The 11,751-nt window shown below is 47.0% G+C and overlaps 1 protein-coding gene across 1 annotated transcript in view; it reads right to left on the reverse strand.

The window, feature by feature from the left end:
* Window positions 1–7,418: 7,418 nt before the first annotated feature.
* The window catches only part of FAM205A (family with sequence similarity 205 member A), a 7,529-nt gene continuing 3,196 nt past the window's right edge, over window positions 7,419–11,751 (reverse strand). The window contains 2 exon segments of the mRNA XM_011381525.1: window positions 7,419–7,649; window positions 7,651–11,149. Coding sequence (XP_011379827.1) covers window positions 7,419–7,649; window positions 7,651–11,149 — 3,730 coding nt within the window.

Below are 11,751 nucleotides of genomic sequence, written 5' to 3' on the forward strand. Positions count from 1 at the left end.
ACTGTGATTTCCTGCTCTCTGCACTTTGGGCTCCACTATCTCCCCCTCCTCCCAGCAAGCTGAGGACTGTTCTTAAAATGTAAATCTGATTGAATGGTAAGAGTTCTTTGTGCATTCTCGATAATAGACGCTCATCAGACATATGAATTGCAAATGTTTCCTCACATTCTGTGGGTTGTCTTTTCACTCTCTTGGTACTGTTCTTTGATGCACAAAATTTTAAATTTTGATAAAGTCCAGTTTATCTATATTTTTTCCTATCCTTTTGTTGTCGTATTTAAGAAACCATTGCCAAATCCAAGGCTATGAAGATTTCCCCTACGTTTTCCCCCCAGCTTTACTGAAGTATAATTGATGAATAAAATTGTATATATTTAAAGTATACAACATGATGATTTTATATATGTATTGTTGCAAGAAAAGTGGCTACCGAAGTAACAGCCTCAAATGCATTTGTGTCTTTCCATTAATGCCACATTTATTGAGTGCAACCTTCTCAGATAAACCAATCAGGTGCCCACGTAGATAAACACAACACAAAGAGAGGGGAAGTATAGAGCCTTGCGTGACAGAGAGAAGAGATGAAGTCCTTACCGTCTCCAAAGTGAGCTCTCTTTACTTGTGGCGCAGAGAGCTGTGCGTCAGTCCAAATCCAGTGGCTATGAAGAGTCAGAAGGTTAGTTTTCTGCTCTTAGTGCCCCCCATCAGTGATGCTTTCGGGTTAGGCTTGAGCCTTGTCTGTTTAAGGTTCAGCTATATGGTAGCTTACTAGGTGGGATCCTTATGCTTATGGCTCCTGCAGATGGCGCTTATCCAGGACAGTCGTGGCTGACATTTCTGTGGTTTTGGGCTTTCTGGTTGGTTACACCCAAAGGGTATTCCCGTTATGAGCGCCTTGGTGCTCCTGGGTTCCCAGCTCAGCATTGAACCCTCCAGGGACAAGCCGCCCTGAGGACTGTGCAGCTGTTACTAAAGGAGCTACTGAGTTCCTAGAGTGCAGATGACCCACACCTTCCCAAGTGTGTGGTATCTGTATGCCTAGTGTAGTTGCAGACATTACTCCATGTGTAGCTACCTGGGGTTAGCGTTAGAGTTAGGACTATGCTTAGATTAGCATTGATGTAGTGGTTACAGTTGGATCCTGGTAAACACAGGGCCACATGAAGATTTTTAGGATAACACCCACCAGCATTACCTTGACAGAGTGTGTCTGTCTGGATTTCTCTTCCCTTCAATTCTGTCTGCTATGTCAGAGAGGCCTGGGGTCAGGACTCTGCAGTGAGGACACTCATGGGGATGGGGATGGGATGGATGTGTAGGTGAAGGATGGGCTGCTGAAGAGGACAGTGGACCTACTTGCTGACTATGACATTTCTTTAAAAGCATGCAGCCAAGTTGTTGAGACAAGGGGTATACCTGAGAATCCAAGACTATTCTTATTAAAGGATAAGCAATGGGATGGAAATGACAAACCGGAGTTTAGAGTAAGGATAACCAGGCTTGGCCTGAGATGGTCTAGCAGGCTTTATGGAAGAGAGTGACTTTGAAAATGAATTTGGACTGTATATTTGTTTGTGAGACTACAAGATGGACTGTGTCTGTTTGCATGTGTGCAAGCCTATCTTTGTGTCTGCGTGTGTGCTTGTACCTGTGTATGCTTGAGTGTGTCTGACTCAGGGTGTTCAAGAGTCTATGTAGGTACTGGACATGTCTCTTGGTACTCTGAAGTGGTTTCTGAGTGGCGTTGTTGAACCTGTGTCTTTCTGTTTATGTATTTGTGTGGTTGTTGTCTGTGTTTGTGTGTCTTTGACTGTGTGTGAGATTCTGCCTGTTCTCTCACTTAATCCTGCCTCTCTCGTTGATGCACCCCAGCTGCCAGCACTTTTTACCGCAAAGAATGGCTTCCCTTCCCTTCCCGCTGTCTGGATTCCCACAGGTCTGGCTGTCTGCCCAGGAACCTGCCCCTGTGGCCTCTGTAGAGGGCTTGACCTTGGGAGTGATACACTCTGGAAAGCCCCCAATATGATCCTTGCCTGGCCATGGACCCAGAGTAGTTACAGTGAGGACAAGGCGGGAAAGGGGGCCAGTTGGCAGCACCCACCCCTCCTTCTGGAAACAGAAATCTGCCTCTGTCCTCTTCCCAGGCCCCCTGTTTTATCCCCATGCTCTCATCCAGACCAAGTATTCAGGGTCCTGGCCTCACTGTCTCTGGGGATGAGAATGGATAGTCAGTTCTCTGTAAGCACAGCCAGACCTGCTAAGGATCTGGTCCTCTGTGTCCCCTAGTATCTTACATGTCTGCATTGTGCTCATTCCTCATATCCCTACCTGAACTCAGATTGTCCTCCCTTCTTTCCCGTCCCTGTAGTAGACACAAGAACTATTTTTGGCCTTTATTCTATGACAGCCTTGGGCTATGCAATAGGCTTCTGAGTCTAGGTGGAACTCTATACTTTGGATGGCTGGTAAAGAGCAGAGGCCCAACCCCTTCTCACCTGGTTTAGAAATCAGTGTCTCCATGAGCTTGATTCTTGTGCTCATCCTGTGTTCCTTGTCCTCCCTGCATGGGCTGCAGTGAGCAGGTACAAAAATGAAACAGCCGTGGTCCCTATCCTCTGGGATTCAGTTTTAACTGGAGAAGTGATTTAGTAGAGAAGCTACTCCCCCACTGCAGTTAGTCAGTTGTCTGGAGTTGTGTAGTGCCCTCTGCAGGGATCAAGGGAAGGGCTCCAGAAAGTCAGAGTCATTCACCATGACATGATGATACTTCAGAGGGCCAGAGGTGAAGTCCAATGTTCCCAAGCAAGCACTGATATATTCTTAGCACCTACCAGCAATTCTGCAGTAGTAAATTCTTGAGTTTGTGTTCTCCACAAGGCTTTTAATTCTAATTTCACTTTTCTTGAACCAAGGGGTCGTTCCAAGGTTATGGGATGGGATGAGCAAGGCTTCATCACTCAACATCCTGCATGAAGTCACGGGCTCTGACTCTGTTTTCTCTCAGCCCTTGACTTTGCTGCGAATTGAGAAACCTGAAGGTCTTGATTCCAGCTTATCTCTCTGTCCCCAACCCTTTGTTACTGGACTTTTGTCAGTGCTATGAACTCATGCTGCTTTGGGGCAGGTAGGAGCCTGTGGGGAACCATGGGAAAGGCCTGCTCCATATAAGTTAGGATGTGTGCACATTAACCTTGGCATCCCACCATACGCTGCAGTGACCTTTCTGGGTTGTTCCTTTCATTCTGGGCCTCCCCATCATCTCCTTTACTCTGTAGCTCTCTGCCCAACTCCCACCAGGTAGGGAGGATGTGCCTGTCACAAGACCTCCTATGATCTTTGGAGATGCTTTAGGAAAACACTTGGAGGGTGTTGGCTCAGCAGGCCTGGGCCTTGTACCTCCTCACTCTAGAGGCCACGCTAGGGGCCGGGCTCCCATACCTCAGGCACAGTCTCCATTAAGAGGAGGGACACATTCTTGCTTCTTCCCATCCTGGCTTTTCTGCATCTTGTTAGCAGTGGATACATCATGTTAAGAGCTGGGGTCCTATGGAGGAAGAGAGTCTTGCCACCACCACCTCTTGGTCGGATGGGATGTTGAGTCATCCTGGATTTCCTTAGGAAACAGTGAGGCAGGGGCAACCCAGAGACCCCCATACCACATCATAGGGAAGTGTCAGCACTTCCTGTGCTTCCTCCAGCTCTTGGCTCCTCTGTGGTAGGTCAGAAGGTGAGAATGCAGAGGTGGCACCTTAGAGAAGTGAGGGGTCCAAAACAGTGGCCCATTTCTTCCTCTCAGGGCAGCCTCCTGTCTTTCTGTTTTCCAGTTCTCTCCTACCACTTCCAAACATCCCTGGTCCCTGGGTGGACACTAATATGCCACACCTGCTCTCTTCCTCTCTTGCAAGCCCCATCTTCTTCCTCGTGTTCCATGCATCTATAGCTTTCTCTGCCATCTTTCTCAGGGTGTTCCAAAAACACCGACTTGACACATGATCACCAACTTCAACCACGCCCCCTGGGCTCACGACTCCTACCAACTTCTTGGGCCCTAAAACCAAACCAAACCAAACCAAACCAAATCAAACCAAACCAAACCAAACCACCAAACCAAACCAAACCAAACCTTGCCATAGTAACTTCCAGAAGTCCTCTCCACCCCTGGCCATGAACTGCCCCGCCTGCCCTTGAATGATCCATTCTCAGCATCTCATTCATCCCTCTAGGCCTTTTCCCCTTTTCTTGTGAGGAAACTTTTCTTGATACACAAAGTCCTCCTTCATTAATGTCATCTTCTAATTCCTCCAGCAAAATGTCTGTGCTTTTAGCTGAGGCTAACCACCCGCCTTGGGGACTCCCCTTCCGGTATTTCCGCACCACGACATTGCTGCAGCATTTTGCCCTTTGACCTCCTGCATCACTGATTTATTCCTCTTGACTGTTTTTCATCCAACATGCTATATAGCCTATGTTTATTTTTTATGATTTTTATTTAATGTGAACTATGATATCAAATGTGTATTAGTATATCAATCTAATAATAAAAATAATATTATTACTCGTTTACATTATATTGCACACATATAGTTTTATAATTTTATTAAAGTAATTAATGGCTTTATTTAAATTTATTTAACACCTATTTATTTTTCCCTTTTAATTTTTTTTAACTTTCCAATTCCAGTTGACATACAATACTGTATGTTTCAGGTGTACAACATAGTGATCAGACATTTATATAACTTACGAAGTGTTCACTCTGATAAATCTAGTACTCATCTGACATCATACATGGTTTGTATCTCCTACATATAAAAAATCCTTGGTGCTGTTTCTCCATTTTTCTGCAGTTGTGTGGAGCAAAACTCCTTGAAGCAGTTACCATTCTCTCTGGAATCTACTCCAGTCATGCCTTACTTCCACCACTCATCTGAGTCTTTTCTTTTCAAAGTCATGAATGATTTCTAAGCTGCTAGATCTAATAATCGACTCCAAGTCCTCATCTTTCTTGGCTGATTGGCAACTTTTCACGCAGTTGCTCAATTTCTTCTTGCAATGCTTTCTTCTCCTGGCTTCCAGTGTACCACACTCTCCTGTCTTTCCTCCTACCTCACTGGCTGCTACTACTCAGTCTCTGCTTCTTGTTCCTACTTTTTTCCTCCAATTTCTTAATGTTAGAGTGTCCCAGAGCCTGGTCTTTAGATTTAGCCTTCATTTATATTTATTCCTTTGTGATCTTATCCAGTCTCATGGTTTTATATCTATCTATCTATCTATCTATCTATCTATCTATCTATCTATCTATCTATCTACCTACCTACCTACCTATCATCTACCTACCTACCTATATACTTATCTACCATCTAGCTGTGAATCAATCATCTATAGCCAGGACCCTCCCTGTGGACCATCAGGCGTCTGTGTTCAGAACACTGTTGGAGGTATGATCTGAGGAAGAACTTGGGAGGTTAGTTATGATGCTACTGCAGTAATTATAGCAACAGACAGAGAGAAAAGTGGTCATGTTTTGAATTTATTTTGAAGGTAGAGACAACAGGTTTACTGATGGATTATATGTGGACTGTTGGGGAAAAAAAGTCAAGGATGACACCAATGTTTTGTCCTGAAGAAATGGAAAGATTGAGTTGCTTTTGACTGATATGGTGAATACTATGATTGGAGTATGTTTTGCATGTGTGATTGAATGATGGTGGTGGGTGGGAAATTAAGAGTTCAGTTTTCTATTTTGAGATGAATATTGGACATCCAAGTATATATGTTGATTAGATTGTTTGGATATATGAAATTGTGTATCCCATGAGATCATGGGTTATACCATGCAAGTCCTGGGTCATGTTCATTGTTGTTTTGCTATAGTACTTTGCATATAGTAAGTACTCAAATATTTTAATTATTGTTAAGATACTCCTCAAGGTCATTTTTATTGTAATCCTTCTAGGATCTTCATCAGTGGAGTACTTCCTCCTGTGGCAAGATCCCCCATTTCATGGTGCTAATCATACTAATGTAATGATTTGTCTACCTCCCCATCCTAGACTTTCAATTCAAGTACTATTAAGGTATTACCATGTGCCAGCCATTATCCTAAGCCCCGGGGATATGAGACAGTATTGTAATTATTCAGGCAAGAATGAATGAAAACTAAATACAAGCAGAGGTAGTAAAAATAGAGGAAGGGCAAAGTTGAGAAATAATGGATTAGAACCCAGTGACTAACTTTATGTTTGGGCTGAAGAAAAACATGGATGTATAGTTATACCATTCCCTGACATTGAGAAGCAGTTCAGTGGGGTGAAGTTTGAGTGTTCAGATTTGGAATTAATTTGCATTACCTTTGGAAAACAAGGCTCAACTCATTGCACTTCATAACACTATAGGTAAGAACCTAAACTCAGAGTTTATTCATCAACCTATCCTAAAAGCACTTGGACATTGGATTGGCTTCCTGATGGTGGTGGTGATAGATGAAAATCAAAGGCTTTGCTCCCTTACCTGCTCTGGTCAGACACATGACAGTTTCTGTTTCAAATACTCAGAACTCTGTCTATATGCTCCCATCCCTGCTCCTTCCTTCTTGCACTAGGGGGTGCAGGTCGAGCCCCTATCCAAGCCAAGTCCTACTGTGATGGTCATTTCTGGACTCACTCATTCCCTGTAGCTAATAGGCACTGGAGGCAGAGTACAGGCAAGAGCTACAGCACCCTTCCAGATGAGTTCTCCAGAAAGATCTAACTAATAACCAACAGGGAACAGAGAGGGGGAGATTATGTCATTTGCTTTTGACATTCTGTTACATTACTTATGTGCTTTTGATAAATACAATGTACCTCCTCAAGGCTGGAGCACTCCTCTAAAAGGCTCCTCTCTGGATGTGGCTGTATACAGAAGTCATCAATGAATTTTGCCTGTGGGATACCTGGCCAGTCTTCCTTGTCAGTACTATTCTCACGTCCACATTGTTCCTCTGGTCCCAAGGACACCCTGGGAAGCCATGATAGAATTCAAGTCTGACTTTTACCTTCCCTGACCTTAGACAAAGCCATCTTTCTCTGCTTAAGTCCCTTTATCCACTGTTCAGGGGATTGGCTTGGAGGAGCTTTGTGGAATGCTGACCAGCCTTAAGGGTGAGTTAAAGTTCCTTCCCTAGATAGGAAGGACATTTTAACATCCCTCTTGCCTTCCCTTAACACACCACAGTGCAGAGAAGGAGCAGACAGACAACTCTGCTTAGAGATATAGATTGTATTTTGGGTGGCGTTCTGACCCACCTGCACATTAATGAAAAAAACAGTAGCAGCCCTCTTCAAGGGATGCAGAGGCTGGGGAGCCTACAAAGTCTTTTGATTGTGCTGGGTCTTCTTGAACACACTAACATTTCCCTCTGAGGTGAGTGTTGAAATTTAGGGTGGATTTCCTGGATGGGTGGCACAAGCCACTCGAGGACAGTGCCGAGGACAGTGACGGTGGTGGCCCAATACTGAGGCAAAGTGGAATTGATGGGAGATAGAGCGGTGCCGGAGCTTACTGCCTGGGGAATGGGGAGCATCTGAGAAGGCCAGGCCCACCTGCTTCTCAGTGGGGGGAGACTGGGCCTTGGGGTCATCTCTTGTCTTCTCTGCCTTAGTTTGCCCCCGTGGGACTTTTGGCTGTAGCTAGCCTCTTTTCTACATTTTCTTTTCTGGTATTGGCCACTTTCTCAGCTGTCAAGAACATGGATTCCTTGTGCACTTTGCCTTTTGTCTTGACATTAATACATGGCAGAAAGGTTTTCATTTTATTTTTCAAGCTTGAATCTGGAAGGCTGGGCCTCTTGTGAGTATGAGCTGGCATCGGCTGCCTCTGCAAAACCTTCCCTTGCAAAGTTTGGCCCTGCAATGGCTTATGATAGATGAGATGACCCAGGAAAGGCTGACCCTGTGATGCCTGTGGCCCCGCAGGCTGGGCGTTCTCAGGAACCTTTGCTGGTTTAAGGATGCCACTGAGTCTAGTTTGACTGTCTTGTAGGTCATTCTCCTCGGATTCCTTTCCTCCTGGAGGTAGCTCTGAGAGCTGAAGCTGAGAGCAATACTGGAGACTATGTTGACAGGGAGCACCAAGATGAAAGATGTGTTTTCGTCGCCTGGGGTTGTGAGGCGTCCTGCTCAGAAGCATCCCTTCTGGCCTCTGGACTTCAGCAGGGTGGCTTTCTTCTCTTGTTGAGGAAAGCACAAACCCTGCATCTCCTTCTCCAAGGTTCCCTACTGACTTGGGTTTCCCTTGGTCCTCTTTCTTTTCTGTCAGTGTGGGGACTTGGGCTGAGCCAGGGCTGTGGGGTTCAGTGCTCCCGGGCTCCTCCAGACCGGGGTTGTTGACACTGGCCTCTAGCTGAACGCAATACACCTGGGCCTCTGTCGTGTCCCCACTGGGTTGTGAGATATTGGGGGACCAGTGAGCAGAACCATTGGATGCTGCTCTGGAACTAGATTGCTTCTGGTTTTGTTGCACTGCCTTTAACTCAATGGCCAGCTGTTGTTTAAGATGGAGCCATTCTGGATCTGGGGCAAGAGGAGTGTCTGGTGGGATGGGGAGCTCCTGGAGCAATGTTTTTCCTTGGTTGTTCGGACTCCCAAGAGACTCCTGTGTGGATGTGTTCTCTGGGATTGCTACGGTTTGTTCCCTGGACTCCCTTGCCTTTATGGGAATTCCCCATTGTATCTCTAGGATCTTCTTTCTCAGGTGGAAATTTAATTTGGCCAAGATAGCTTTCTTAAGTGAGTAGGGGCTAGCAGGCTCTGTCTCACTTTTTGGAGGCTCCATTTTTGGAGACTCGGTCATTCCCTCCACCTGCTCTTCAGCCTGGGACTCATCTGCAGTGTCTGCACAAGCCTCGTTGGCATCTTGAGAGCATGGCTCAGAACTTAGACACTGCTCTTCACTTGAGATCATCTGAGTCAGAGGTTCTGTTAGGATTTTGACAGGCTCAGGCACCACCTCTGTGATTATAGGTTGGGTAGTGGTTGCCAGGGCCATGGCCTTGGAGAGAGCCACATAATAAAGAGCAGGGAGCCCTGACAAGAAGGCCAGATACTTGTGCCGTAAAGTCGTCTCCAGTTTCTCAATGGCTTCCTCGGACAGGGCTTGGAGCAGCTTAGGATGTTCAATGACAGCATCCGGTGAGGACTGTTGCTGCTGACCGGGGGCTGGTGGCATCCAAGGCATAACTTTCTGTTGTTGGTCAGGGTCAGTTGCTGCCTGTAGCTCCAGGTTCTTGCTTTCTGGGATGCAGGTCGGGGGAACCTCTTCTAGACTCCCAGGAATTATGCATGCCCAAGACCTATAAACATGGGCAGGGACCTTGCCCTTGTGGATCTGTCCACACTTGGAGGTGATGTGGTTCTGTAGTTTTGCCTTAGCTTGATCAAACAAGCATGGCATGGGGACTGACACTGGATCCTCAAAGGCTGAGAAAGGGTCACCAGCACCAGTGGCTTCTAGGGCTGAGGATTGGGCAACACTCATATTGGCTAGGGCTGCACTGCTCCAGGGCAGAGTCTGCTGGTGAGCAGGCGACAGAAGCAACTGGAAAGACTGCTGGCTTTTCTGGGGCAGGCCCCAGCGATGATGAATTAACTGCCTCTGGAGGTGGAATTCCAGCAGCCTCCGGGCATGCTCCGGGAAGAAGAGTAGTTCCCTTGTGAGGACAGAGATGGGCCTCACTGGCCAGGAAGTTTTCACAGTCTCAAGAGACTGAGATTCGTCACAAGGCTCATACTGCACGGGGCTCTGGGTGTACTGAGATCTCTGAAAAACAGCTGGCAAACCCCACTGAAGCTGGAGCTGCCTCTGTAGCAGGTGCCATTCCAAGGCTTCACACTCGGCCAGAGTCAGAAATGGGACATTGATCTGAGCTCCTTGCTGGTCAGATGGAGTGACCCAATTTGGGGAGGACTGGGAAGAGGGGGAGGCTGACTGAGGTGGAGTTTTAGGCAGCAGAGGGAGGAAAGAGAGCTCCTTGAAGAGAAAAGGGTCCTTCAAGGGGAGCTTGGACATGCTCCCGTTGCTGGAGAGGCCTTGAGAGCCCAAGGAAGTGTCAACGAGGGACTCACTGTGCAGAGAAGGGAGTCCACAGAATAACTGGCTATATTTCTGCTGCAAATGGCCCACTGAGTCATTAGCCTGTTGCCCAGAATGTGGAGAGAGGCCACTTAAGTCTTTAAGGGCTGGAGAGGGCGAGGCTAGAGCCACATGGTTTGGGGTTGGCTGGTAGTAGGGTGTTTGTATTTGGTCCATAGTGGACCATTCAGAAACCCAGAATGCCTGGGTAGCCTGGCCAGCCATACATGATCCCCAAGTCTGGTAGGAAATGGTCCCAAGTTTGTCTACAGAGAACTCAGAAGTATCATTCTGGATGAAAGAAACTGGCTGGTTATTTACAGGTTGATACAACAATGGTGGATTTGGCATAAGCTGCCTCAGGGACTCTTCCACACGTCTGGGCAGCCCCCACCTCTGGAAATGCATCCATTTTTTTACATGTACCTCAAGAAGCCTCAGTACTTCAGGACTGAGGAATGACATGTGGGCAGGGAGGACAGCGACCACAGGCAAGGCCATAGGCTGTGTCGGGGTAGTGCTTTCTTGGTTCTGGGTCAGCAGAGAGACCTGGGAATTTAAAGGCTGCTGACCTTGGTTCCCATAGAGAAGGTTGAGGTTGTGCTGCATCAGCTCCTCCTGGTTCACTGGAATCCTAGTCCCCTCCAACCCTGAAGAAGACATAGTCTCTGGGCCCCTGGGCATCTCTGGCACTTGAAATGCCTGTCCCAGCTGGAGGTGTTCAGCCCAGTAATCTTGGTTGCTGATGGAACCAGCTTTGTGAGCAGCTGTCTTGGTTAAAGATTTTTGACCGACGCATTGTGTCACTGTGGGGGTTGCATTTGGAAGTGAAAGCCCTTGGGAGTATGTGGAATGATGCTCTGAACTCTGCTCAAAAGACAAAGTACCCTGTGGTTGCCCAAGTGATGTGGGAGAGATCAGGGTATTCACACCCAGCAGCAAACGCTGGATCTCCAGAGTCATGGCATTGCAGATTTGGCAGCAGGTATCTGCACAAAGGAGATTCCGCACACTTCCCTCCTGAGGAAGCCAGTCCTGGCTGGGAGAGGAAACATGGCAACAGTTAATGATGGAATGACAAGTGCCTCTTTGGAAGTGTGTTTCCTGGAGATGGCCCTGCCCTCTCCTAGTCCTGTAAGCCCCGGGGTCTGCATCTCCTAGGTGTTTACTTCTCTACTTTTTTCCTAGAAAAATGCCATTTGGCAATTTGTGATGGTGCTGGCTGAAGGTCTGGGGCTTGTTGGGCAAGGTATCAGACAATCCATGGGAGCACAGGGACATTGGAGACTGGGAGGTGGTGTGAGTCCTCTGTTGGCCTCTGTTGAGAAGCTAAACCAGGAGACGAGAACAAGGATGGGGAGCCAATGGCTGGCTGATGGGGCATCACCAGGGTCATCACCAGGTTGAACCTAGAGTCTGGCTCGTTTGGGGCTAAGAAGGCTATAGTCTGGTAGGTAGTGTTTCCAAACTGGAAAATGAGGTCCTTGTGGGAACTCTGCTTTCTTGGGACTATGAAGAGTACATAGCATATCTTGGGAGACAAGCCCATTCTCTAGAGTTTTTATGAAGAGGATAAACTCCTGGCTTAGGGCTGTCCCATGAACTGGCCTCTCTAAAGACAGAACAAGAGGAGGTAATGTC

The sequence above is a fragment of the Pteropus vampyrus genome, unplaced genomic scaffold (assembly GCF_000151845.1).
Source record: "Pteropus vampyrus isolate Shadow unplaced genomic scaffold, Pvam_2.0 Scaffold436, whole genome shotgun sequence".
Taxonomy (NCBI): domain Eukaryota; kingdom Metazoa; phylum Chordata; class Mammalia; order Chiroptera; family Pteropodidae; genus Pteropus; species Pteropus vampyrus.